The sequence below is a fragment of the Nyctereutes procyonoides genome, unplaced genomic scaffold (genome assembly GCF_905146905.1).
Source record: "Nyctereutes procyonoides isolate TBG_1078 unplaced genomic scaffold, NYPRO_anot_genome, whole genome shotgun sequence".
In the NCBI taxonomy this organism is placed as follows: domain Eukaryota; kingdom Metazoa; phylum Chordata; class Mammalia; order Carnivora; family Canidae; genus Nyctereutes; species Nyctereutes procyonoides.
The window spans coordinates 15,668,347-15,694,454 of record NW_026575044.1 but is presented as its reverse complement, the minus strand read 5'-3'; the positions used below and the strand labels follow the sequence as shown (position 1 = coordinate 15,694,454).

Below are 26,108 nucleotides of genomic sequence, written 5' to 3'. Positions count from 1 at the left end.
TCCCTCAATTAATCCAAAACTAGTCATCCTGTTTATGATCATAAATCAGAAGGTAATCTGAATCATTAAAAACATATCCTTAGGAGGCATTTTAAGTCTGAATCCAAGAGGATACTGTGGCTCACATGATAGTGATTCACGATGTGGAGGAGGTGATTCCGGGGCTACCTGTGGATTTTGGACTTGATAAGAGCATGGGTCCATGGCAGAGCCTGTCCCGCATTGGGGAAAGGATAGGCCCTCACATGGTGTGTGCGGCGGTAGATGCCATGCCTCAACCCGAGTCCACGGGGTTCACAAGTGGGGAGAACAGCCTGGTCCCTGGTTGTCTAGACACTGGTGTTGTTTTTATTTATTTCCCTCTGTGGCAAAAGACATACAACAAAATTTTCCGTGGAACCGTTTCTCAGTATACAGTTTGGTGGCATTGAGTATATTTACACAATCGTGCACACAACCTTGAAACATTTCATCTTGCAGAACCAAAACTGCCGTCATATAATCCCCATTTCCCGCTCTCCCCAAGCCTGCTGCCCACTGCTCTCTTTTGTTTCTGTGAGTTTGATGGGGTATCTCATATAAGTGGGATCTTACAGTATTGTCTTCTTGGGACTGGCTCGTCTCACTCAATACAGCATCCTCAAGCCTCACGTTGATGCCGGCGTCAGAACTTGCCTCTTTCTAAGGATGAGTAACATTTGTTCTGTGCTGTCTGCACATTTGGTTTATCCCTCCATCTGTCCACGGGCACTTGGCTTGTTTCCACGTCTTGGCTTTTGTGCATTTTTTTTAAACTTCATTTTTCACTTGCTCATAAACCAAGTGGCTAGTTTGACAGCCCTTGTGCCACTCGTTTGTGCTCTTCACATGTGGGGAGGTGACAGGCTATAAGAAGGTGCAGGCACAATGACAAGGAGACTATGGACTGTGCCCCACAACTCACTCTGGGACTCACCCAGGGCTAGGAATTGGATTCTTCCAGATGTCTTGATCCAAAAAACGAGGCTACCACGTGGCTCACAGAGTTATGGAGAATTAAAGACAGGCAATGTACAAGAGCGTGTGTTTCAGCAGCACCGGTGCTCAATGTCTCTTCTTGTTGCTCACACATTGACCTTTCCAGTCAAACCGGGGGCTCTTACAAATGTGCTCAGCCTGGGCTGTGATGCTGTACTCTGCTGGGGGGAGGAGAGTGCAAACTCCTCAGTGCAAACTTCCTTTTTCTGTTGCACAGAGATGGGCAAACACAACAGGCACTTGTACCACCTGCTGGCAATTTAGGCAAATGTTTAATGGAAATTAAAAATTTTTTAAAAGATTTTATCTATTTATTCATAGACACAGAGAGAAAGAGAGACAGAGACACAGGCAATGGGAGAAGCAGGCTCCACGCAGGGAGACGGATGTGGGACTCGATCTTGGGTCTCCAGGATCACACCCCAGGCTGCAGGTGGCGCCAAACCGCTGTGCCACTGGGGCTGCCCTGGAAATTAAAAATTTGATCCTGAAAAACTCAATATAGTAGCATTCTAGAAAGTATTTGTGCATTTCTTTTATTTATTTATTTATTTATTTATTTATTTATTTATTTATTTATTTACTTATTTATTTTTATTTGTGCATTTCTGAACAGTTTTCTTTGGTGGTTCTCAGCCATGGCTACTATCAAAGTCAGGTAGTAGAAGTCTCAACAATTATAGATTTCAAGCTTCACAATAGGAGAAAGCATCAACTCCTTCGAGTAGGACGGGGCATATGCATGAATAACAAAGGATAGGAACAAAAGCAGAGCTACCAGAGGATGGCGGATGGCAGGTAGGTGGGTTAGGGGCTGAGGACCAAGGCAACGGCTGTCTGCTCTAGAAGATGCCAAAGAGCCCAGCCTGAAGCTCCCCGGGGCCACATGTGACTAGGGAGGAACCATGCTTGGCGGGTCTCATGGTGACCCAGGCCCAGCACGGTCTCCCCGCCTTCCCATTAGCCTTCAGGTGAGCAGCCCCTGGAAGCGTTGACACTGGGACGGGATTCTCAAAGCTGATGGAAGTGAGCTCACAGGCAGGTTTTCACGGAACAATGTTTATTTAAAGCTACATCTCGGAGTCAACCATTTTCAGGAGGGCACGTGGCTTGTACTGGCAGCTGCAACACATCCAGAAATTGTACAGTCTCCATATAATTTACCAAAGCACTCCAGACGGGCACTGGCCTCACCTAGGATCTCCAGATATTCTCAAGCATCAGAAGTATGTATTAGTTATGTTCCAATGTCACAGCTCCCTAACAAAATAACCGAATGGTTACGGACATGACAGAATGCAATGCCCATCTCCAGGGCCTGTTGCCAGCTGTTCACTGGCCGACGACGAGACCCGCGGCCCAAGGGCGCAGGGCTCTCAGCCGCACCCGCGCCGCACAGCCGCCTGCCTTCCGCACAGGAAGCCGAGCTTCGGGATGGCAGCGGCTGCGCCTCGTGTCCCGCCGGCGCCCTCCGGGTCCCCCGGCCCCGCCTGTGCCCGCGCGATCTCCCCGGCCCCGCCCGCCCCGTCCCCGTCCCTGCCTGCGCCCACCCCGTCCCCGTCCCCGTCCCTGCCTGCGCCCACCCCGTCCCCGTCCCCGTCCCTGCCTGCGCCCACCCCGTCCCCGTCCCCGTCCCCGCCAGCGCCCGCGCGCTCTCCCCGGCCCCGCCCGCCCCGTCCCCGTCCATGCCTGCGCCCACCCCGTCCCCGTCCCCGTCCCCACCTGCGCCCGCGCGCTCTCCCCATCTCCGCCCGCCCTGTCCCCCGTCCCCGCCCTCGCCCGCCCCGTCCCCTGTCCCCGTCTGCGCCCGCGCGCTCTCCCTATCCCCATCCCCGCCTGCGCCTGCCCCGTCCCTCGTCCCCGCCTGCGCCCGCCCCGTCCCCCGTCCCCGCCTACGCCCGCCCCGTCCCCCGTCCTGTCCCCCGTCCCCGTCCCCGCCTGCGCCCGCGCGCTCTCTCCGTCCCCGTGCCCCGTTCCCGTCTGCGCCCGTCCGCTCCGTCCTCGTCCCCGGCCCCGGCACCATCTGCGCCCGCGTCCTCCCGCCCCGTCCGGTCTCAGCCGCTGCAGACACTTCAGAGCGCCCTCCCCCAAGCCCGGCCTGAGGCCATTTGCCGAGCTTCCGGCAGGTGGCAGTAACGCGCCGTCTCTTCGCTCCTGTGGGGTCAGGAATCGCTGGAGGAAGTGAGGCTGCTCCAGGCTGGGAGTCTCCAAGTACAAGTTCCTGGGGCACAAAAAGCGGAGGCTAGAATAAAGAGGATGATTCTAAAGAGACCGCGAGGCCCAAGTAGTGACGCTTGTGGCAAGTGGGAGAGCGCTCCTGAGTGACAAAGGGTCACAGAAATTCGGCGACTACTGAAAGGATGAGAGGGGAAGCGAGATGCAGACATCTTCGCATTCCCTCTAGACTGATGGAAAAACAATATTTTCATAGAACGGAAAGGCCACCCTAGTGTAGAATATCCTAGATGCTTGGATCTGCTCAATCCTGTATTAACAGTTACTCACAATGGCCATTAACAGAGTAATAGAAGTTGAATAATCCACTTAATAAATCAGGACTATTTTCCCACGTATCTCAAAACCGTCAGCCCACCTCCCCATCCTATGGCAGAGGCCAATAGATAGGTAACATTCAGCAGAGAATAAAGGCTCTTTTCATAAATGCTTGAGAAAGTACTCTGGATTACTTAAAAGGACATTTCTCTCCCCAAAAGAGTGGGCATATTGGTATTTTCCTTTTTTGAAAAAAATATTTATTTTAGAGAGAGAGGGGGCACGAATATGGGGGAGGGGCAGAGGGAGAAGAAATCTCCAGCAGACTCCTTGGGGAGTGGGGAGCCTGACATGGGGCTGATCCCACTACCCTGAGATCATGATCGTAGCCAAAATCAAAAGTTGGATACACAACCAACTGCACTCCCCAGGCGCCCCTCAATATTTTCCTTTTTGTACATATCGTAATGCACTCCACTATTTTATTCCTACTTATTTAAACAGACAACTCCTCTGGTTGAAATTCATCCTGATAGAAACCGCTATGGCAGCAAAGTGAACAGAAGTGTCTTATGGCCTGAAATGATGCAACTAAATAAATTCATCGAGGAAGTCTGCGCAGAGTGTGGCTTACAAAGGGGTGTGATGGAGAAGGTGCACAGGCGCAGGGAGCTCCCGGTGCCACATTTAAGGCAGGCGAGCTCCAATCTGCTAGAGAACAGAATTTTCTCCAGAAAGAATCAGAAAAGATCCTGAGAGATAGAGGTAACTCAAAAGAATGGAGACACAATATGTGTATGAATACAAAACGACAAAAAGCCCAAGCACCAGGGGCTCCAAGAGGAAAGGTGTCTGCGGTTCAGATCAGCTGGTCCAGGAGGCCTCCAGAGGAAGCCATCGGGGACGCCCGCAAGGGACACCTGCCCGGCCTGTCTTCTGAGCACAGGGCGCCTGCGCTGCCACAGCCACAGTTAAGCCCCTGCTTCTGTCAAGAGGCTCAGAACCCCAGGAAGAACATGCCAGCTCAGGTCTAATGTACGTTTCTTCTTCCAGCCCCTGCGTTGCTGTGTAGGACCTGGACCACAGACAAACTCCACATCTTTACTTTCAATGACACAAATAAAATGATATAACTGTCCAGGGAACCAGTGTGGAGAAAGCGCAATACTGAGCATACAATAGAAGCTTAATAAATACCTAATGCATCAGGTTTGCTTTCAAGATGGTGTTTTGTTATACATTCGTCACCATTGCTGGGAATGGGCCAACAAACATCGAGTGCACATGGAAAACTTGACAAGGCTTTTTAGCATTTATTAAAATTAGGATAACTGCTATATTTTGTAGAATAAGTTTAAAAAATAAGCTTTCACTTCTAGAATGTTGAACTAAAAATAAGTTTAATAAATGAATTATTTGTATATGGAAGATAATAAATATTTGTTGAATGGAATTGGAACTAATAGATGCTAAAAAATTTTTAGAAATCTGGACTAAAGATGTCACACATGAACTAATACACATTTTTAAAATTCTATCAGTTATTTAAAAAACAGACACCCTATTAATAAAATCATTGAGATTCAGTAAGAAAAAGTTCCTCTCAAATTTTTTAAATCAAAGATCACACAACTGTTTGGCTACAACCTTAATTGAATAAAGAAGCAGGTATTTACTAACGATAATAATAAAATGATAACTAAGAACTAGAAAGATATACTTTCCTAAAAATGAACCAAATCAACCTTTTTCATGTATTTAAAAGAAGCTACAAAAGTGAACTTTTCATGGATGGCAGCGCACTTACATCTGGATCAGTTCTGAAAGCCACACAGCAAAGCCAGAGACAGAAGCACCTGCTCAGCTGTCATTCTTGGCCACTTGCTGGGGCCTCCTCACAGAATGCCAGTCTCATGGTTTATTTTTATTTTCACAGTAAGTAAACTGGCAATAGAAGTTCACAATATCCATAAGGATGATAATACTATGAGTATTAATTTAATATCTTAAGGAGTAGTAGAGGAACCTCAGTCTTCAAAACCATTTGTATACAATGTGAACTGGTCATTCTGCAAAGAGCAGCTGCAGGTGTTATAGACCCAGTTCAGGCACTCAGATCCTTAGGACAGAGGTACGTATATTTAAAATTTACTCTGAAATACAAGGTAAATCTAATGGGGGGACCAAAATTAAAAACCATACCCTAACAACTGAAATGTCCGAAGGTGAAACGAAAGATTTAGAAGCTCTGTATAATTATGCAATAAGTTGAGCTGTGCAAATTTTCAGATTTTTAAAAAATCAAGAATGAAATCATTATTTTATTCTATAATTCAGAATTATAATGCTACCAATGCTTAATCTATATTGCTGATTCTTCAATCAGGGGCATCTTCCTTCCTACTTATGTTTATATTGATGATAATGGTGAAAAAGTCCACAGAGATGGAGGAAACATAAACTTTCTTAGAAGGCTGAGCAACAGAATAATCTCTTGAGAGTTGAATTTCCATGGACTCCAGAGCTGAAGCAGGACATTTTCTCCAAGTCGTCCACTGTGCACTTGTTTTCCACTATTCATCCTTTTTCCCCAGGACGGATCCGTGACACATGCTCTTCTGGTCCACATGACCATTTTTGATTGCCTTACATAAAAACCAATTGCATTTTTGTTGGTTTGTCTAGAGACCAGGTGTTCAGGTAAAAACAAGTACGTTTTTGGAAAACCTTAATATTCCCGGACTCACCCTCCACCTGCCTACTCCAGAGAGAGGAGGCACCTGGTAAATTATGACTTCTTATTGCAGAAAAGCCACTTGGTCAGTAACCAAGTATCACAGAATGGATGTAAGGCCAAAGATTTTGACTTCTTGACGGAGACACCCCCTTCCCACCGACGACTGTGGCGTAGTCTCATCCCCTGCTGCTGGCTGGGTGCTGACACCCTTCTCAGGGGGGTGGGGGTGACCAGCCAGGGCCGTTGCTGGCGGGCTCTCTAGTGAAGCTTGCTGTGCACAGGGTGGAGTAAGCTCATGTGTTCTGCCCCCTTGAAAGGCAGCTTCTCGTTGGAATAGTAGTGTACAACCTCAGGGATGCTGTCGAAGACTGCGCTCGTCTGGTTCAGTGTGTACTTGTTGTCCTTGGTCTGGGCCACTATGATGTGGACACACCCTTGACTAGTCCTAGACCAAAACAAAACCAAGGAGGAGCCATGAATGAGGTGGCCAGGGGTCCCTCCCCACTGACAACCATATTGGCCACAGTCACAGGCAGTCTTGCCCGTCCTGTCCCTGGAACGGTCACAGATGCCAACAGAAACACACTGTGCAGTCTAGGGGGATCACAGAGGGCCTTGAAGTCCTTGGCTATGGTGGGGCATCTTGCGTTGTTTGTCCTTATACACACAAGGCATCAGGGACTGGACCAAAAAAGACGAAGAAAACCAAAGCCCAGTTCCCCTGTCTTCTGAATTGCCAGATTACAAATGTGAGGTTTAAACCCACCTTATAAAAAAAAAAAAAAAAAAAAAAAAAAAAAAAACCTTCTTGGTCATGGGACAAGGACACATAAGGTTTACTGCCCTCTTCCCTCCCCCAGATAATATAGTAATAACAACAACAACAACAACAAAACCAACCCAGTTTCCTCCTCCCTCCCCTCCCACCCCCACATTGGAAGGCTGTTCTAGTTGTATATTAAGGCCCAAGATCTACCCCACAAGCCCTGTTTCAGGAACACGGCAGAGCTATTCCTGGTATTGTGTATCTGCTGGCTGGCCCTGCTCTGCAAGCCACGTTGCTCAAACACCCCCAGCCTGTCTGATTGTTTCAGCTGCAGGGGCTTAGCTTCCTCAGGAAGGAAACTCTGGTAGGGCTTTGACAATGATCCTCCAACACAGCACCGCTGAGCCCACAGGGCAGCGAGAATTTCCATAATACAAGCTCCACCAGGCCCCTCGTGCAAGAATGAACGTTCTGGTTCAATTAAACAGGGAAGTAACAGCAAGTCAGCGTTTCCTCTTTCCCCACAAGAAACTGGTATCAAAACTGCACATGGCATTTTGACATCAAGGATCTGAAAGTCACAAATGCTAGAGAATAAGAGAACCACCAATCTGTCTCATTGGAAACTCTCTTTTTGTCAGGATTATCTCTGCTGGACCTCATGGGTCAGGGAACGTTCAGCACAAACAGGGACAAGAGAGGCCCGCATTATCACAGGAGACTATGGGGCATCTACCTCCCTCCCAATGGGCTCGCCAACCTGAGCCTCTCACATCCCATCCCACGGTTCCAGCAAGGGTGCTGCGTCTCCTGGCAATATGCACCCTGAGAACCCCCATCACATTGGGTCTTTTCTGACAGGTCCTGTGCCTGAGATGAAAGGCCACTCGTTATGCTCCTCACCCCAACTGCCCCCTTCCCTGCCCCCTCTGTGGAGCCCCACGCAGCTCCCGCACTCACTTCAGTGCAATGGAGTACTTGCTGTTCCCCGACTCGCTGTTTCGAACCAGATAACCAGCTTCTTTGCAGGGCTGGAGTCGACTCTCGGCCTCTGCACGGGTGATGGCACCATGATACCAACTGTAAAGGGGGAGGCACCATTGTCAAAATACAGACCCCGACATGGCCCCGCTCCACAGAGGACTGTTCTTTTTTTTTTTAAACTGATTTTTTTTTAATTTTTTAAAATTTATTTATGATAGGCACACAGTGAGAGAGAGAGAGAGAGAGAGAGAGGCAGAGACACAGGCAGAGGGAGAAGCAGGCTCCATGCACCGGGAGTCCGACGTGGGATTCGATCCCGGGTCTCCAGGATCGCGCCCTGGGCCAAAGGCAGGCGCTAAACTGCTGCACCACCCAGGGATCCCCCAGAGGACTGTTTCTAATGCAGTTCTGGGGGAAGCTCAATAGCCTGATCTGGACCCTGCTTCATGTTCAGACAAGACAAGGTACAGGTGTGGGTGATCCTGGGCACAAAACCTATTGATCCTGTGAAAGGGACTTAATAGAGCTGGTGTCATTTAAGTGTTCAGCCTGTACCAGAAAATGAAATTTAAAGCCAGGCTCTTAGGATGCAGTGTACTTTCTATTCTGCACAAAATGGGCTTTGGAGATGGGTTTTCACTAATAATATTAGCCCCACCCAGACGTGAACTCATGAACGAAAATAATCCTGTGACATGGGCGAGGTTCCCCCACCTCGAGGGCAGGCCCCAGCCCTCATGTGGGGCGTGCAGGAGGAGGACACTCACGGCTGCTTCCCCAGTGGCAGGGCTGGGTCCACCTTCTCGCCCTCGCTGTGGTCTGAGGCAGCTGGCTTCAGGATCTTCTGCGTCCAGCTTTTCTGCCGCTGGTGCTGCTTCACTGTGTCCTCCTTGACGGAAGGTCGGTCAGAGCCTTCAAACTGGACTGGAAAGAGGGCTCGTTCACCTCAGAGCCCCCAGGGCGGCCCGTGTGCACATGGGAGAAAACACCCCCTTGCCTGGCTCAGCTTAGGAAGGAAGCCCCATCATAACAGCAGGAGTGCCCTGCAGATACCCTGACCGCAGATGTCCTCCATGGCCACCTTCCTGGGACATGCCCATCTCCCATGTGGGGAGATGCGTGGGGTGGGGGTGCCAGGACACATGGGCATGTACTTCTAAAAACTTCTACTTCAATATATTTAGAAGAAAAAAAAGCAAGAGCATCTCATTCTATGAAACCAAAGAAGCAGTTTTTACTATGAAATCATTAAAACAGAGAACTGCACTTGGAAGCAAAAACTATGGGATGATAGCCACTCTGGCACCTGGGCCGGACAGAACACAGACAGTCTGGAGCCGCAGGGGCTGGCGTCTGAGGGAGAGCCAGTGCCCATGGGGCCACAGGCCACGGGACTCAAGCCGATGGCCTCAGGTGCTGGTGGTCAGGCATCCTGCCCCTCTACCTTCTGGCCATAGCAGCCTGCTCTATCGGGGGATGGAACGGGCATCCCTCTTTTAAATCCAAGGAAAAGGAGGGTCTGTGTTCCTAAGGTTTCAGCCGGGCAGAAAAGCTACACCCTGGGAGAAGCAAAAGGAAGAATATCCCTTCCTCTACTGACCCTGCTCATTAACCCCCTCTGCCGTCATTCTACATACTCGCTCTCAGAGAACAGATTCCCGTAGGACGATTATTGACAGAAAAACAAGCGAGTTCGGCAGGCCCCCAAGCACCGGTCCGTGATGTGCTGACCCAGTGTTGCCATCGTCTAAGGAGGAACGTCGTTGGCTCTGAGGGGGAGCACCGCGGAGGAGCTGGTAAGAGCTGCTCCAACCTCAGAGCCTGAGGGGCAGGCAAGCAGGCAGCCATCGGACTGGGAGTTTTCAGCCGCCAAAGGCACAGGTGCAATCTCAGGCCCTCGGATGTGCAGGCGCAGGGGCCGCAGGGAGGAAGGCCAGGGGAGCGCGGGGCGGGGGACCCTCACCTGACAGTGCCCGCGCAATCTGCTCCTTCTTCCACTCCCAGGGTTGTTCGTACTCGGCCGCGGGCCTTTCGTCCTCCACAGGCAGCCGTGCCCTCCGGTCAGGAGCTGCATCTGCTGGCTCGTAGGGCGTGTCGTACAGCTGGGGAGGCTTCCCCAGGAGCTCCTTTGAGCTCCGTCTCTTGGCCAAAGTCTCGGTTTTCGCGCTGTTCTCGCCCAGCTCACAGGCACCCTCAAGCAGCTGGAGAGCCTTCACCAGGGGGTCCTTTGAACCTCGGCGTCGGATTTCTGAAAACACACCACAGACAAAACCTTCACAGGAAAAGGCCTAGGAAGCCCCTAATGAACCGAGCTCCCGCTGTCTGCATAGAGGTGGCAGAGAACGCGGAGCTCACTCCGTAGCGTGCCCAACACCTTCCTCCAGGCACCTGAGCCAGGTACGCAGCCGGGCCCGACGAGCAGGAAGCACCTGAACACACGTGCCTCTGGGGCCCCCAGCTGCGAGTGGGAAGGGACATGGCCACAGGGTACCTGCCCCATGGCCCTGGGGTGCCACTGGCCTAGAAAGCTGAAACCATAGTATTGTAAGAAGAGCTGTCTGCCGTGTTCCCAGCACTGGGCCACATACCCTCAGGGCAGATGTTTACCTACGCTGGATGGAGTTCTGGACTTCTAGGTGGTTTCAAAAGACTGGGAGCCAGACACACTCACAAATAATACGTGACAGGCTGATCACTGCAGGATGAAGAGAAACAGCTAACATCATCTTGGGTGCACTGATTTTCACAACTGCCCGACAAGGCGGGTACCGTTATTTCCCTAATTTTACAGAAGAGAAAGTTGAAGTGCAGAGTTTAGGGTAACCGTCCAAACCCAAATGTGGCAGAGCCTGGATGCAAGAGCAGGAAGCTGGGCTCCAGAAGCCACTGCGCTTGGACTGACTCCAAGTGGAAGAGAAATGGAAGGTGGGTTTACTGTGACAGAGGAGGTCACTTCCAGGGGAGGAACCTGCCTGAGTGGAGATACAGGGTGGGGACCCCAGGGGGAAGCGAGAGAGAGGCTCAGAGGACAGAGGCCAGGAGGGAACATGGGGCCAGGGAGCAGGAGGGTGGACGTGCCACGCTCCAAACGCACAAGTTGTGAAGACAAGGATAAACAGTTCAGGATGCTCCACATGCCATGCATCTTATGCTGTGAAACAGGTCACATGGAGGGATCCCTGGGTGGCGCAGCGGTATGGCGCCTGCCTTTGGCCCAGGGTGCGATCCTGGAGACCCGGGATCGAGTCCCACGTCGGGCTCCCGGTGCATGGAGCCTGCTTCTCCCTCTGCCTGTGTCTCTGTCCCTCTCTCTCTCTGTGTGTGACTATCATAAATAAATAAAAATTAAAAAAAAAAACAGGTCACATGGATTATGTCTGTGTTTCATTGGAAGTAAAGGATCCAAAAACCAAGCAGCAGCTAAGCTGCCTCAGCAGTAGGCTGGAGCCAGCAGTGTGTGGGACTGGCCAGCTTGGGATCCACAGGCCTTAGAGCTGGAGCCTGGCCCCAGAGTGTGCTGCATTTCTTCTAACCGCCCACCACGAGGCCTCCAATTCGCCCACCTGGATACAGTCTAGAACCTTCCTAAGTGCAAGCACCTCGGGGCACTGCTCCAGCCCTGTGAGCTCTCAACGGCTGTGAGCTCTCAACGGTCTACTGACCAGGTGTGGGTGGCTTGGCACAGCCCCCAGGCCCAGCAGTGAGTCTCCAGAGTCTGTGGCCGTGTGGGGACTCCTTCCCTATCCTCTACATAGGAGGAGGTTGCTGCTGTCGTCCGGGTGGGCAGAGGGAGAAGTGTCAGCAAAGAAATAGAGGGAGAGGCCAGATGAGCACGAAAGGGCCAGTCACTTGAAACAGGCTTGGCGACATTGGGGAGTAGACTTACTGACTTCCGTCCTAAGGAGGAGATGACAAATGAAACATTCAAGGTAAAGTAGGAAAACCAGGACCCTAAATCCAAAAGGGTGACACTGGCTTCAGGATTAGGTTCTAATTCTGAACGGGGCCCCAAATGTAGCTAGCTCCAACCCGACACCTCACATCCACAGCTTGCTAGAGCGCCCTGATGCCCGGCCCGTCACCAAGACCCCAATTCAGCAGCTCTAGGGCCCAGAATTCTCCTGGGATGCAAAGCCCCAGAAGCACCCGCACCCTTCCTGGGCCCCAGAGCTCCCATCTGAGCCTTCCCTCTATGGCCATCCTGTCATTGGACAGGGGTTCCCCCAGGTCTGAATCCCCCACATCCAAGTGGTGTCTGGAGCTGTCTGATGCCTTGCCGAGAGCCGGGCAGGACACAGGGCTGCCTCTCTGTCCTGCCTCTTGACTTTCAATCCTAAGCCTCCTTTCCATTATTCTAGACCAAGTTACAGAGAATGAAAAACACTCTGCTCCTGGTCCAGTAAGATAGGGCTGGAATTTTTTTTAAAAAGAACGTTTCTATAGAACTAAGAAAGAGGAAAGAGAAAACACAAAATAATTCAAAGGGTGAATTTAGAAATTTTAAGTTTCTGATCAAAACCCAAGTCTGTCCTTGGTCTGGGCTGCCTGGTGCCGCGGGGGTCACCTTCCCCATGGTCCTCACCTCTGCCCCAGCTGAAAGAAACGGAGACTTGATTCCAATCTTAAGACTGGAGTCCAGATCCCTGGCTCAGTGGTTTAGCACCTGCCTTCAGCCTAGGGCCTGATCATGGAGTCCTGGGATCGAGTCCCACATCGGGCTCCCTGCATGGAGCCTGCTTCTCCAGCCCTGCCTATCTCTGCCTCTCTCCCTCTCTCTCTGTCTCTCACGAATAAATAAAATCTTAAAAAAAAAAAAAAAAGACCAGAGTCCTGATCACCAGGAAATTTCAATGTTTGTGTTGAAACGATGGTCAATAATTAGGACCTTGGGTTGTCATCATGTGTGTGTGTGCAGGAGGGGAGGCCCTGCCCTCCTTGTCCTTGGGGTGGCCTGTGAGCCCAGTCCCCGGGGAGCATGTGGCCAGCCATGCTCCTTCCTGGGATGGCCCTGGGGTGGGACAAAATTTGCGAGGTATTATCACCTTGAAAACAATGTTTAATTAGGGGAAAGCAGGGCCTGAGCACACCCTCCCCACCCCGGCCCCATCCACCCCAGCACCTGGCCGCCCTCTGCCTGTGGCGCCATAGAAACAGAAACAATCCTGGAGCCGCGCTCCGACCTTCCTGGGGGAGAGCAGCCCCTGACGTGGAGAGCTGGCTCTGAGAGGAAACAGGGCTGAGGAGGAGGAAACAGCCAGAGGAAGCTACGCCCCGGCTCTGCTCCGATGATAGAGGCCATTTACCTCTGCGACAACACACCGTGGTGGCCGTAGATAAACACCACCTGCTGGGCTGGCCTGGGCCCACGCAAGACCCTTACTAAAGCTGACAGCAGTTGGCAATTACTATTCCTCTACGCTTGTCTGCAATTCTCTTGGAAAATGCAGTTCTCTCTGGAGTGTCTAAGGAATGACTCCATGCATTGGACATGCGTGCACCAGGTGTGTTACACCAGCATCTTCGTGAAGCTATCTGTGTGATGCACTGAGAAATGTGTGAGCCCATTTTCACAGGTGAATAAACTGAGGCTGTGCATGGTCAGGGGAGCCGTTTATTGCCAGCTCCCCGGGCCCCTGCCTTTCCACCCCAGAGTTCACACAGAATGTTAATCACATTTCTATAATGCACCTTTCCCGTCCCATCTCACAATGCTTGCAAAACGATAAACTTACAGACTCAGAGGCTGTTTTTCCCTCAGAATCAGAAAAGGGCTGTTTCAAGTCAAAATCTTTTAAAAAAATATTTTATTTATTAATTCATGAGAGACACACAGAGAGAGGCAGAGACATAGGCAGAGGGAGTAGCAGGCTCCCTGCAGGGAGCCCGATGTGGGACTCGATCCCAGGACCCTGGATCAATCACAACCTGAGCTGAAGGCAGACGCTCAACCACTGAGCCACCCAGGTGCCGTTGGTCACATCTTTCATTAATACTCTCATTTTTTATTTAAAATGAATAGGGGCACCTCGGTGGCTCAGTTGGTTAAGTGACCAACTCTTGATTTTGGCTCAGGTTGTGATCTTGGTTCAGGTCATCTCAGGGTCATGAGATCAAGCCCCAACTTGGGTTCCAAGCTTAGAGGGGAGTCTCTGTCCTCTGCCCCTCTCCTAGCTCTCCCTAAAAAATAAATGATTTGAATATTTCCTTATCAAATAAATCTAAAGATCTGAACAAAAGCAGATATAATCTAGGAGCCCTGAAATTCAAAGTTTTACAAGGGAAGTATAGACAAATTAGATAAATCAAAAAGTCTATTTTTTTTTTCCAAAATGGATTTTTTAAAGGGACACCCCAACACTGAGGTCAACCTTTAGATTTGACTATTTGGACAAGCCAACAAAAACCATTTGTAGGCAAAAATAAAACTTAAAATAAAAAAAAAAAAAAAACTTAAAATCACCTGAGACAGGGTATGGCAAGTAAAAGCAGACACGGATGACCCAATGTCTGCATTCTCCACGCGGACACATTGTGGAATGGTTCCGAACTTTGGCACCCTCACTGCGGGCTGGCGACTTCTACCACCACCATACAGAGCTGTAGGATTTAGGCAGCTGGATGGTAAGCCTGGCACCAACGTACAGGATGCCAGCTTGGAAGCAGTTTTCCTACCAAACGATATGGTCTCAGCAGATGGCTCAAGACCTTTCCGGTGCTAAAGTTTTCATTTGGCAGCCAGAACTCATCATGTTCAATAGATAGAATATTTCTGCTAATTATTTAGCTAAAATGTACTTAAGCAGAACAACAGAGAGGTTTACAATAATACTGCCTTATATTCATAATCCTATCTTTTTATGAACAATCCTTTGGGTAAATCTAAGAGAGGATTTATTCATAAATGTATAGATTCTTTAGCTTTTAAAGTTAAGAGCAAAGTTTTGGGGGGGATCCAGGGAGTCTGGCTCCCATAGTTACTGGGCCACAGGAAGTTAATAAATGCCTTTTCTGTCTATTCGTCTGTTGCCTGATGCAGACGGTGATTCTCACTCTGTATTTCATGGCACTCGCACTTCTCCAGGACATATTTCCTTGTCTGTTTGCCTCTTGGGTTGTAAGGTCGGATCACAAGGACTTGGGTCACATGGGTCTTGTTTCCTGGATGCCCAGAGCCCAGCACAGGGCCTGGTACATGATAAATAAATACCTAACAAGTATTTGTTAGATGTTGTAAGATAATATTATGAACAGCATTGAATCAAGTGTGCTACCCCCACCTCGTGGGGGCCAGCAAGGCAGGACAGGGGCTGGCATTTGCTAGGGCCTGTCCATGTCCTGAAAAATGCCCAAATTAATGTCTCTAATGTTTTCAAGAAATAAGAAACATTTCTGAAATTGGACATGACAACCAAGCATAAAGGAGCAAACTGAAAAGGTAGAAGGTTAAAAACAAAAACAAAAACAAAACAAAAAAAAAATCCCCAGCAGCAAATCTTTTATTTCCAGCTTCCGATAAACTCACTTCCTGTTATTCTGTCCAGCTGTGGGGTGTGTGGGTAGAATAGGAGGTGTATTCTCTACTGATCTGAGACAGACTCTTTGATATAGATTTTAAAGGAGACAAATTCATGGATTTTCTTAAAACAAAATAAGCTATCAATTTTTAAAAAAATTAGTAGTTTAGATGTTTAATAAATTTATTCTCCAATTGGATAATCTTACATTCCTAAATAAATGTATTCACAGAAATTGTAAACAGAGGGGGACACCTGGGTGGCTCAGTGGTTTAGTGCCTGCCTTTGGCCTAGAGCATGATCCTGGAGACCCGGAATCGAGTCCCACGTCGGGCTCCGTGCATGGAGCCTGCTTCTCCCTCTGCCTGTGTCTCTGCCGCCCTCTCTGTGTCTTTCATGAATAAATAAATGAAACCTTTAAAAAAAATTGTAAACAGAGCCTGGCACTTAATAAATGCTCAGATATTAACCACTATTATTATCATTACATTTACTTCACGTTGGACGATTCTGACTTTTTAGTACAACTGTCTTCGTGAGTCTGAGTGGAAAGATGCCTTACTCACGTGGAAAGCATGAAGTGCGTTTGCTTACACCATTTCCAACATGGGCAGAGATGACATGGTATAGGAGGCAGACCACTTGATTGGGAGTGGGGAGATCTGGGTTCTGATTTCTGCTATATCTTAAAAAGTCTATGAGCACAGGCAAGTCAGAGTCTCTCTGATTTTGTACCAAGGGGAGTCTCCTGGAGTCCATAAGCACCAAGTCTTGTGGGGATTATATAGGGGGGAAAAAGCAGGGCATTTCCCCCTATTATCAGTGTGGCCCCAGAAATAAACAGCTGGGACAGTATAGATAAACTACTTATTCTGGTAAAAGAGAAAGAGAAGAATAAAAACTAAAGGACAAAAGAAAAATAAATCAAAATTAAGTCTTCTTTTCTTTTATAGAGTATTTTTTCCCTTAATTTCATGTAAAACTACATCTTTTCCCCTATTTCTTTCAAAGCCTCTGATATTTTTTAAAATTCTGACTAAGTTCATTTTCACTTCCTTTCATTTACAGATTTCATTAGAGGTCACAGTCCAGTGACCTTCAGGGTCACAGACTGGCCAGGGTACACCCTCCCAGAGCGCAGTCTTATCTCTGTGAGCAGGGAAGCAGGACGCGGCGCCCCTTTCCTGCTGTGGCTCATTTTCATTCTGAAGCCTGCCCTGACCCTTCCAGGATGCTGACTTCTCTGTACTCACCGCCTTGTACCATGCCTGTGAAGCCTGTGCCCTGACAGCTTTTCAATCTGTCTCTAAATGGGAGGGAAAGAGTCTTGAGCATGTGGCCGAGTCCTTCTCTAGGCACGAAACACTCAGAGAAGGGAGCAATGGCTTAGCTCTCAGAAAAACATTTGTCACTATGGATTGAAGACCATTTAAGAAAAAACTGGGTGAATAAACTATTTACTCTAAATTCCACAAATATATCTAAATAACTTAGTTCATGTTATTTTTAAGTATCATATACATGACCTTAAAGAGAATTATGAATAAAAGGGAAAGGTCTAACACTAAAAATGACAGAGTGAGGGCAGCCCCGGTGGCGCAGCGGTTTAGCGCCGCCTGCAGCCCAAGGTGTGATCCTGGAGACCTGAGATCGAGGCCCACATCAGGTTCCTTGCATGGAGCCTGCTTCTCCCTCTGCCTGTGTCTCTGCCTCCCTCTGTGTGTGTTTGTGTCTCCCATGAATAAATAAATAAAAATTTTTTAAAAAATGACAGGGTGATTGCTCTGCTCAAGTGAGAATGTTCCGACCTGAAAAGCTACAGGATCAGTTGAGTTTGATTTTAGGAGGTTTGCGTTGCATGGCTCAGCTCACACTGATTAGTATTTAATTTTTTTGCTCCAATGTTGTAGAGCTTCTTGAGAAATCAATCTTCCACTGTTAACGCGGGGTCATGTGCGTACCTTCCAACAACATGAAATCCTCTAAGTGTGTATTAGTTCCTCGGCATCTCGAGTCTCAACTTCCATGACGAATGTCAAAGCTTTCAAAGTGGCCAAGAAATGCATATAAACAATCTCAACACTGAACGTCACGTTCTAAGCAAACTCACAAGTTTCATTTTGCACAGAATCAGAAAAACTTTAAAGATCCTGCAAATTCTGACACCAAAGGATATAAAACCATAAAGGAAGTTAACTAGATACTTTGACTTTACTTCTGGGTCCGACTTCTCTTACTTCCAGTCGACAAGGTCTGGTTCAGCCCTGTTATCCCTCTTCCCCAAACACGCAGGTCAGCAGCTGTCACTGCCAGCGTGTGAGACTTGGGTCCACCCATGTTCCCAGTTACAAACCTGTTATCATTTGCTGTGCGTCATAGGGCTCCATGTAGCCATCATTCTCTCCTGCTCTCTCTGCGTCCCTTTGACCCTTCGTCCTTTTGGCATCATAAGGGTCAGCATAGTCTTCTAAAATGATGACCTTAAGAGAACCAGAGAGGAGAGCTGCCGGGTTATCAAGCACCAGAATGGCTGCTGGTATCAAGATGGTGACTACAGGTCTGCAGACTTGAGTCAAGGTTTCCAGCCAGCTGTAAATGGCATTTGCACTGGATCATGTAACTATCCACATTATCAAGTGGGCAAACATCTGACTGATTCTGGTGGTATAACTGACTGGCCACCATTCACCCAAGCTCTTGCTTGTGCTCCAGCATCTCTCCATCCAGCTCTCTCCCAAACAGTAATGTGTTTGCTGGCAGTAGGGTGGCGGGGTGGGGGGTGGGAGTGGAGGACGCTGTCACCGTAGAGCAGAACAAAATGAACTTAGTCTACCAGCTTCCCCATAATTTTGGTCTTTTTAATGCCAACCTGGTGAGCAATCTAGATGCAGGTCAGCCGGTCATCCAGCGACTACTGAGTGTCTACCAGCCTGGCGAGAGCCCGTTTCTTGCCTGTAACACCTCCAAACAGAAAGCTTCATAATAAGAAGTCTAAGAACTAGTCAGACCTGAGGAGAACCAGGGGAGTCCTCAGTTCAATAACTCATGGGCGGACAGATCCTCACAGTCAGAGTTTTGGTTAGCATTTGCGGCAGAGAGCCTCTAACTTTCCAAACACAGAAAGGTACCCAGAAAGGTGGTGTGTGATCAGTTCTGTTGTTCAGTGTGGGTGACAGTCCAGGCTAGGGAGCCTGAGCTTCATAGGCTCTTCTGAGGGAGGAGGAGTTTTGTGGGAATTATATGGGAAACAAACAGCACAGCCCTTGACCTGTTATCCATGTGGCTCCACCGCAAACAGCTGGGAGGATAGAAACAACTTATTGCAGACAAAGAGAAGGACAGAAATCAGAACAGAAGGGCAAGAGAAGGTGAATCAAAATGAAGGGAGGAAGCTGCAGGTCCTCCTTCAACGTCCGATCACACTTGCCAGACAGTTTGTGGACACACAGAGAAGCATCACTGGAGCTAGCTGGAGAAATTCAGAGGAACAGGGAGAAATGAGGAGAGGGGCCAACCTGCTTGGAAGCGGATGGCCTACGAAATGGCGGACACCCAGGAGGGATGCCCAGCAGCCACCGCAGAGCACCTGAGCAGCCCTCACTCCTCCACACGTGTCCTGCATTCCCAGTAACAGAGGGCTGCGGAGTGCAGCTCTCGCCCATAGCTGCACGGTGCCTAGATCTGCTTAGATGGAGTCCAACAGTCAGGGAGACCGCTGGCTAATATGTGGGTGAGCTGGGTCCTTGGTCATCTTTCTACCTCTCCCCCACCCTGGTGCCCAGCACAGCACAGGCACCCTGTAAATATCTGTGGAAAGAAGAAGTGGGGGTATGAAGTGCCCAGTGTAGACACACATGGCATGTGCCTGCAGGGCATGCCGTGTGTTCCAGCCCAGGCAAGAGAAAGCTAAGGTTCCTATGACAGGAAGTGACAGCCTGGGCTGGGGTCTGGAAGCTCCTCCTGATTTCTGGGGGCGCCTGGGGGGGCTCAGTCAGTGAAACATCTGCCTTCGGCTCAGGTGATGATCCCGGGGTCCTGGGGTGGAGCCCCACAATGGGCTCCCTGCTCAGCCAGGAGTCTGCTTCTCTCTCTCTCTCTCTCTCTCTACCTCCACCCCTCCACCCTGCTCATAATTTCTCCCTTACTCAAATTAAAAAAAAAAAATCTTAGATGGAGTGGATCTCCTCACAGGGTCATGCTCCTTAAGAGCCTCACACTGGACAGCAACCAGAAAACCTCTGGGGCGTAAGAAGCAGGAAACACCTTCTCTTCTGCTGTGTGATTTCCTCAGGGGCATTTCCTGGTCCCACTCTGTACCCTCTGCAGCCCACGAAGCCCTGGGTGGCTTCTCCTTGTGCTGCTGCAAAATAGGCAGGGGAGGAATCAAAGCTGCTGGCACAGCCCGAGAAGCCAGCGCTGGGAAGCGGCACCAGCCTTCCATGGTAGCAGAGGAGGGGCTGGGTGGGTGCGGTCAACCCTTCCCAGAAGCTCTCAAGTCCATAGACTCCTGCTCAAGAAGCATGAATGTATACACAGATCTGGCTCCGCAGTCCCCTGGATCTCGAAATTAAAATAAACCACATTTATCAGGGGGTCAAATTTAACAAAACAAGGATGTCTCAATTACTCTTCTAAACGGCTAACAAAATTAAATGGATAGTACGTTTCCGGAGAGTCCCCCATCCTTAGAACGAGGATTTTTCAAGATAAAAAAGAATGGAACCAGTGCAATGGTCCCTTGTCACCAGATGTTGCAGGGAAGCACACAGTTACCTTCTCGGGGTACAGAGAAGCACGGGGCTCAGGAGGTGCTCTGGGGTCGCTCCCGCTGTCCGCTTCGGCGGGGTGTGGCGGAGGGTACGGGGAAGGGGGGTGTCCACGGCGGGCACAGGGGGGCAACGCGGGGGGGCACAGGCGGCCCCCGGGGGCTGCGTTCTCACCGTTTCTGGCTGCCTTCCAATCTTGCCCTTGTCCAGCTCGGGGCCCAGAGAGGCCGGAGACGAGGACGCGGACGAGGAGCAGCTGCTGGTGCTGCTGGCGCTGCTCTTGCCGCTCTTCTCCTGAGCGTCCACCTTGACGAGCCTGCCGATGTAGGAGCTGCAGCCCGCGCTCCTGGCCACGCCCCGGTGCTGCTCGTCGTCCGCTGCCCGCGAGTTCTTGCGGCCCTTGCCCGCGGCGGCCTGGATCAGGCCCTGCAGGCTCTCCCGGGGCGGCCGGCTGTCCCTGGGGGCGCCGACGCCCGCCCTGCCGCTCCCCAGCTCGGCCGCCGAGTTCTTACGGCCCTTGCCCGGGGCCGGCCCGGCGCCGCCCGCCTCCGAGTTCTTGCGCAGTCGGCCTCCGCCGCCACCGGGCCGGGCGCGCTCGGACGCCGTCTTCAGGTTCAGCGGGAACTCTTTGAACCACCGGGCCGCCATGGGGGGGGCCCGCGGGGCAGGCGGGCGAGGGGCGCGGCGCACACGCGGAGGGGCGCCCGGGGCCGAGGCCGCCTCATTCCCCGGGGCTGTTCCGCGTCCCCGGCCGGCAGGCGCGCAGCCCGGCGGGGTGGGGCCCGGGGCCGGGCTCTGCGGGGCGGCGGGCCGCGGGGCGTCCGGGCTCTTCCCACCCTCCCTGGCCCCCCGAAGCAGGACAGCCCTGCCCACCCTCGCCGGGGACACACGGTCGGCGCCGCGACGGACGGGGACCGACGGCGGGCCGCCCACCCTCGGCGGGCCCCTCCCTCGGCGGCTGGCGCCTCCCGCCCAGATCCGCCGGGGTCGGCGCCTCCGGCCGGGGCGCGTGGCGGGGGGGGCGGAGACGAGCCGCGGCTGCACGTGCCGGCCCGGGGCTCCTGCGGGTCCGCAGCCCCCGCGCCCTCGCCGAGCGGCCCCCGCGCTCAGCCACGAGCCTGGCGCGCCGCCGCGTCCGCTCACTGCGCGAGCCGCAGCCGGTCTGGTGGGGGCGGGGGCGGTACGGAGGGTCCCCGGCGTGCGGGACGGTCCCCCTCCCTTCTGGCGCCGCCCGCAGGCCGCGAGGAGGCGGAGCGCGCAGCCGGGGCGCGGAGGCGGCAGGTGGACTAGCCCTGCCGCGGGGCACACCCGGCGCGGGGGTTCCGGGCCCCAGGCTGCGTGGCGAGGGGCGGCGGGACCCGGGCGCTGGAGGCCACTGGGAGGCCGCACCCGCGTTTCCAGTCCGGGGGGCAGGGCGCGCGGTTATCCCCGGGCAGTGGCTTGCTCTCGCCAGGTGCGCCTGCGAGACTTTTGGTGGGGGTGGTGGGCGGGAGTGGACAGCGGAGACTCAACGTCTGCAGGACCGGGGGCGCTTTACCTTGGAAGAGGCCAACCCTTCCCGTTGCGAAGCCATTACAGACTTTTTAGCTGAAAAAACCTGACCGCGCTGCGGAGGCTCCCGTACTGCGTCCCAAATCGTTGCATACGAGCCCTGAGCCACGGGGACTGATTGACCCAGGCCCCCATCAGCTTCATCTGTGTCCGAGATGCTCTCTGAGACGGGTGGCAGAAGAGGTGCTTGCTGACACCAGCCATTCTTGGAACCGTATCTTGAGTTTTTCTCTAAAAGGCTTTATTGAGATATGATTTACACATCATAAAATTCACCTGTTTTAAGTGTACAAAGGTAGTTAGTATACAGCCATCACAATCTACTTTTGGAACATTTCCACCACCCCAAAAGGAAGCCTTGTGCTCATTAGCAATCCACCGCCCCAGCCACTAATCTACATTCTGCCTCTACAACTTTGTTCTGGACTTTTCCTATGATTGGAACAAAACAGTACATGGCCTTCAGTGTCTGGCTTCTTTTCCTTGGCATCATGTTTTTGACATTCATTCATGTTGTAGCATTTATCAATATATTTCCGTTCTTTTATGCTACTAGGTTGTTATGTTACTACATTGTGTGTATATATATATATACAACGTCCGATTTATCCATTCATCCACCAGTTGATGAACATTTGGGTTGTTTCCACTTTGGCCATTATGAGCAGTGCTGCTGGGAACAAGTCTTTGTGTGGACATAGGTTTTTCATTTATCTTGGGTAGACAACTGGCAGTGGAATTGCTCGGTCACATGGAATTCTTTAACTTTTTGAGAAACTTCCAAAGTGTTAAAGTAGCTGCACCAATTACATTCCTACTAGCAGTGTGAGGGGTTCCATTTCTGCATATCTTGGACACTGTGTCTTTAGTTAGAGCCCTCTGAGCAGGTGTGACTGGCATCATCAAGTCCTTGGCTTGTGTTTCCCTGTTGGCTGAAGAGATTGAGGGTCTTCGTGTGTGTGTGTGTGTGTGTGTGTGTGTGTGTTGGCCATTTGTGTATCTTTGGAGAAATATCTTTCAGATTGTTTGCCCATTTTATTTTTTATTTTTTTTAATTTATTTTTTGAAGATTTGAGAGTGTGAGAGAGCACCCATGGGAAGGGGGAGGGCAGAGGGAGAGAGACTCAAGCAGAGTCGGCTCTGAGCTCAGATCCCCACCCAGGGCTCCCATGACCCTGAGGTCATGACCTGAACTGAAACCCAAGAGTCTGGTGCTTAATTGACCATGCCACCCAGGTGCCATTTTTTAATTGGTTATCGTCTTCTTGTTATTGAGTTATATGAGTTCTTTATATATTCTGTGTCTTTTTGGAAACACAGATAGGATACTACTCCAGACCATGCAGGAGAGTAGAAGCTCATGACCTTGTATTTCTGTGGTCTAGATTAAAACACAGGCTTCTCCACTGATGAGCAGAGATCAGAGATCTTGGACAAATTGGCAGGTTGTCCTGTCCAAGCACTGGGGCTTCACCTGCACCATGGGTAGTGATGCCTAGATCTTAGGGTTTCAAGAGGATTTAATGAGACTGTGAGAAATCACAGCTTAGCAGAGCACCTGGCAGACCCTTAAATGCACCTTTGAAAGATTTAGGGGGGCTTTTGCTTGGGAGGTATGGGTGCCAGCCCTGTTCCCACCCACAGACTTCCAGGGATTACTGGGAAATTGACCCTCGAACAGCTGGGCTGATTCAGCCCATGAACCTCTCTATTCATCCATATCGGTATCTTCTGATCACCTTCACTACTTCAGCTCTGTTTTCCTGTGGTTGCCGCTGAGCACGTGCTTCTTCCCACAGCTGGGAACCATTTAGAGGAATTACCATTTTCTTTCAAAATTTAATGTTATAATTTATATTTCTTCTAAAATAAAAAAAATCCCTTTAAAATGACTTTGACAGCCTTCTCTTTTTTTAAATAAATTAATTTTTATTGGTGTTCAATTTACCAACATACAGAATAACACCCAGTGCTCATCCCGTCAAGTGTCCCCCTCAGTGCCCGTCACCCACTCACCCCCACCCCCCCACCCTCCTCCCCTTCCACCACCCCTAGTTCTTTTCCCAGAGTTAGGAGTCTTTATGTTCTGTCTCCTTTTCTGATATTTCCCACACATTTCTTCTCCCTTCCCTTATATTCCCTTTCACTATTTTTCATATTCCCCAAATGAATGAGAACATACACTGTTTGTCCTTCTCCGACTGACTTACTTCACTCCGCATAATACCCTCCAGTTCCATCCACGTTGAAGCAAATGGTGGGTATTTGGCGTTTCTAATGGCTGAGTAATATTCCATTGTATATAAACCACATCTTCTTTATCCATTCATCTTTCGATGGACACCGAGGCTCCTTCCACAGTTTGGCTATTGTGGACATGGCTGCTAGAAACATTGGGGTGCAGGTGTCCCGGCATTTCACTGCATCTGAATCTTTGAGGTAAATCCCTAACAGTGCAATTGCTGGGTCATAGGGCAGGTCTATTTTTAACTCTTTGAGGAACCTCCACACAGTTTTCCAGAGTGGCTGCATCAGTTCACATTCCCACCAACAGTGCAAGAGGGTTCCCTTCTCTCCGCATCCTCTCCAACATTTGTTGTTTCCTGCCTTGTTAATTTTCCCCATTCTCACTGGTGTGAGGTGGTATCTCATTGTGGTTTTGATTTGTATTTCCCTGATGGCAAGTGATGCAGAGCATTTTCTCATGTGCATGTTGGCCCTGTCTATGTCTTCCTCTGTGAGATTTCTCTTCATGTCTTTTGCCCATTTCATGATTGGATTGTTTGTTTCTTTGCAGACATCCTTCTCTGTAGGAAAAGAACCAACTCTTTAGTCACAGACTTGAGTTACCTCAGTATCTTTTATAATCATAAGCTAATCATCTCCTGTCCTTGAGCTTTGCCTTTTCCATCTGTCAAATGGGGAAATACTCCTCCACAGGGTCATAGAACAAGCCTGTGAAATCTGCACAGGTAGACACAGTGGCTGCTCTAAAACGTGTCAAGTGCTTTGAGTTGCAGGACTTTACACCCTTGGGATCTCCGGCATCGGATTTGGATTCCCATTTGACAAGTTAACCCCAGGTCCCTGGGCTGGGCTCAGAGCAGCGGGGAAGCCCAGAGGCTGTGTTCTGTGGTTCTGTGGGCCAGCTGGCTGCTCTGCACAGCCCAGTGTGGCTTCAGGGCTTCTCACAGTGCCTGTAGTAGTTTCCTGTTCGCTGCTGTAACAAATTACCTCATTTTTTGTGTCTTCAACAACACAAGTGATGCTTCTGTAGTTCTGAAGTCTGACCCAGGTCTCACTGGGCAAAAATCGAGATGTTGGGAGGTTCCAGAGGAGACCCGCTTCCTTGCCTTTCCAGCTCTGGGACGGCTGGCCTGCTTTGCTATGATCTTGCTTCTGTAGCCACATCTCCTCCACCGACCCTCTTCTACCTGGTGCCTCCACTCTCTAGGGTCCCTGTGACTACATGGGGCCCATTGGGTAATCTTTCTATTTTAAAATCAGCTGATAAGCAATTCGATTTCCGCTTTTCATGTGACCAAATCTACCGATGGTGTGATCTTGTGATTTATAATAAGAAACATGTATTTGGTTTTCATCCCCTTCCTGGCACTGAGCTTTTAAAACCCATGGAATTTCCTGTGATAAGAGCCCTAAACGTGTCTTTTGTTATGGTAATGAGGTGGCTCCGAAAGCCCCTAGGTAGCCTAAGGATGGAGGCTGGTTGCCAGGGGAACCAACCTGTGATTGGAGCCCCCCCCCACACACACACCTCCAGGACGGGAGAGGGGCTGGAGAGAGAGGGGCTGGAGGTCCAGTCCATCACCAGTGGCCAATGACCTAATCAATCATCCTCTGGAATGAACCCTCCATAAAAACCCCAGAAGACAGTGTTCTGAGAGCTTCCTGTTGGTGAGCGCTTGGAGATGTGGGGAGAGTGGTCCCCCCGGAGGGCATGGGAGCTCTGTGCCCCTTCCCACACATATGTACACCTCTGCATTGGAGCTAGATCCTTTTATAATAAACCGGCGCTCCATAAGGAAAATGCTTCTCTGCAACCCATGAGCCACTGTAGCAAATTAACTGAGCCCAAGGCAGGGGCGCTGGGGACCTCCAGGCTACAGCTGGTCAGCCAGAAGCACAGGTGACAGGCCAGGCTTGCTTGTGACTGGTGTCTGAAGAGGGGTGGCCATCGTGTGGGACTCACTTAACCTGGGGGATCCGGTGCTGTCTCCGGGGAGGTAGGGCCAGGATTGAGTTGAATAGTAGGACACCAA

General features: G+C 50.5%; 1 protein-coding gene across 1 annotated transcript in view; it reads right to left on the bottom strand.

The window, feature by feature from the left end:
- Positions 1-4,583: 4,583 nt before the first annotated feature.
- Positions 4,584-26,108, bottom strand: part of SHE (Src homology 2 domain containing E) — a 33,416-nt gene continuing 11,891 nt past the window's right edge. Inside the window, exons 2-8 of the mRNA XM_055324384.1 lie at positions 21,880-21,990; positions 20,452-21,611; positions 17,865-17,991; positions 9,961-10,245; positions 8,765-8,921; positions 7,974-8,093; positions 4,584-6,692 (exon numbers count right to left, since the gene is read on the bottom strand). Coding sequence (XP_055180359.1) covers positions 6,506-6,692; positions 7,974-8,093; positions 8,765-8,921; positions 9,961-10,245; positions 17,865-17,991; positions 20,452-21,611; positions 21,880-21,990 — 2,147 coding nt within the window. The 3' untranslated portion in view covers positions 4,584-6,505. The remainder of the gene's footprint in view (positions 6,693-7,973; positions 8,094-8,764; positions 8,922-9,960; positions 10,246-17,864; positions 17,992-20,451; positions 21,612-21,879; positions 21,991-26,108) is intronic.